Source organism: Pteropus alecto, unplaced genomic scaffold (assembly GCF_000325575.1).
Source record: "Pteropus alecto unplaced genomic scaffold, ASM32557v1 scaffold104, whole genome shotgun sequence".
In the NCBI taxonomy this organism is placed as follows: domain Eukaryota; kingdom Metazoa; phylum Chordata; class Mammalia; order Chiroptera; family Pteropodidae; genus Pteropus; species Pteropus alecto.
Window position 1 is genome coordinate 2,702,168 of NW_006436664.1, and position 2,183 is coordinate 2,704,350.

At 33.2% G+C, this 2,183-nt stretch overlaps 1 protein-coding gene across 1 annotated transcript in view; it reads left to right on the plus strand.

Moving 5' to 3' along the window:
- SEC23A (Sec23 homolog A, coat complex II component) overlaps positions 1-2,183 on the plus strand; it is a 46,925-nt gene that overhangs the window by 5,141 nt on the left and 39,601 nt on the right. Inside the window, exon 4 of the mRNA XM_006913458.3 lies at positions 905-1,183. Coding sequence (XP_006913520.1) covers positions 905-1,183 — 279 coding nt within the window. The remainder of the gene's footprint in view (positions 1-904; positions 1,184-2,183) is intronic.

Sequence of the window (2,183 nt, forward strand, 5' to 3'; positions counted from 1 at the left end):
CTGAACTTTTCTCAGTTTTCTAGCATTGAATATGTAGTTCTGGTAAGAACTTAAGAGTAAATCTTTAAGGAAGTTTTAAATACCTGGTAATTTACTTTATATCAAAATAATTGTTCACTTGAGATGACTTAAAAGACATCATTCTTGATTTTCACATTGAATTGATGAAGCATTTCAAAGGTAAGACCTCTCAAGGTCATTTTAAACAAGGTAATATCTCTGTTGTAGTTATTTGATGGGTGGCCAGTATATTGGATAGGCTGGTATGATTTGTTATACTGAGTAGACACTAAAGTATTAATCTTGCTTTGTAGTTGGAAGGTCAGTTTATAGATAGTCAATGTGGTGCTTGAGCCTGATGATCTATCCTCAAGTCTAGTTAATGAAATTATTCTTGTTTTGGTCCTTGATAGGAAAATCATTTTTCTTCCCTTTCTGAACAGCTTTACATAGTTGTTTCTATATTTAAGAGCAAAAATAATATCCTTTATGAATGTTGTAGAAAAAGCAGAATATGGTTTACTTGAGCCAGTCAGTAATTGTCTAGCCTGGCTAGTTTTTAGTCTCTTACAATCTAATTCAGGTTTAGACAGTTATTTTTTAAATTCATCATGTGTTTTTTACCTTTGTAGTTACTATTTTCTTATTTTAAAAAGAAATAAATACTCATTATAAGAAATGAAACCTCATGCAGTTAAATGAAATTAAAAGTGATTGTCTTCTGTATGTAATTGTAAATAATGTTTTTAAACTTAATTTTTCACTTGATATGTCTCGGATATCTCTCCATGCATAGGTAACCTGTTTCATTTCAGAAATGTATTTAATAGGATTTCATTGTATGAATGTACTATAAATTATTTAATTAGTCCTCTATTGATTATCCTTATATATTGTGCTGAAGTATAAAATACTTTCTTTTTCTTATGGCAACATCTTTTATCAGCGTGGTCCTCAGATGCCTTTGATATTCCTCTATGTGGTTGATACTTGCATGGAAGATGAAGATTTACAAGCCCTGAAAGAATCTATGCAGATGTCATTAAGTCTTTTACCACCTACAGCTTTGGTTGGACTTATTACTTTTGGAAGAATGGTGCAGGTTCATGAACTTGGATGTGAAGGCATTTCAAAAAGCTATGTCTTCAGAGGAACAAAAGATCTGTCTGCCAAACAACTGCAGGTAAACAACAAGAATGGTAGTGTCACCCTATCTGTGAGCATCACTCTGTATATGTCTATGAAAACCTGGATATAAGTTTCTAGAAAATATTTGTATTATAATTGACTAATATTATTGTAACTAAGTCTTTACATTTAGCATCAGTTTTCTTTCACTTGCCTTAAATTGTTATCATACAGATTGATGATCTTTCACTTTTAACAGTATCTAAAATTTAGAGTGAGACTGAAAATATTTTATTAGAGATTTAAGGGCTTATAGAAGAGTCGTGCTGAAGACTGAGAGAAAGCAACTGCGGAATATTATTTTTTTCTTGACATCTTAGGAACTAAACATTTTTATTATGTTGGGCATAATAAAGAAGATTTTTAAGGCCTCAAAGTTTTTAATATAAGAACTACAAGTATATTTTCATGCACTAGGACAACATTTTTATCTTTGGGGCAAATTGAAGCTTTATCTTTAAAACGGGAGTTATGTGTAGCATACTAGAATCGTCTGGGAATATTTTTCAAAATCTTTTTCTGCTTAGAGATTTCAAGTGAGTGAGTGAATATGTGCTTGTGTTGGGAGGTGGTCGAGCGGGTAGGATTGCTCATGTAAGTATTTTGATAAACTTTCTAAGTGTTTCTGAACAGTTACCCTGGAAGATGATAGATAAGCCTGGCGTAAAATAGACCTGAAATCAGACTTTGGAGGCATCCAGGTATCCCAAAATGAAAAAGATTTTGAGGATGAGTAATTTAGAGCTTGGCAGACTGGAGTGATGGCGCTGCAGTTAACTGAGATAGAAAATACTGGAGGAATTGCAGGCTTGGATGGGGAGACTAGTGAACAGTGAGTAAGATAGTGAATGAGTAATGAATAAGATTTGAGGAAGAGGAGAAAATAGAGTGTTATTTTCAGAGGTTGGTTGTTGAAGGTCAGGAAGGCGATAGTGTGGGGGTTTGAGAGAGACTGAGTTAGTTTAGGAGGGACCCTTGAATGTGTTTATACACAG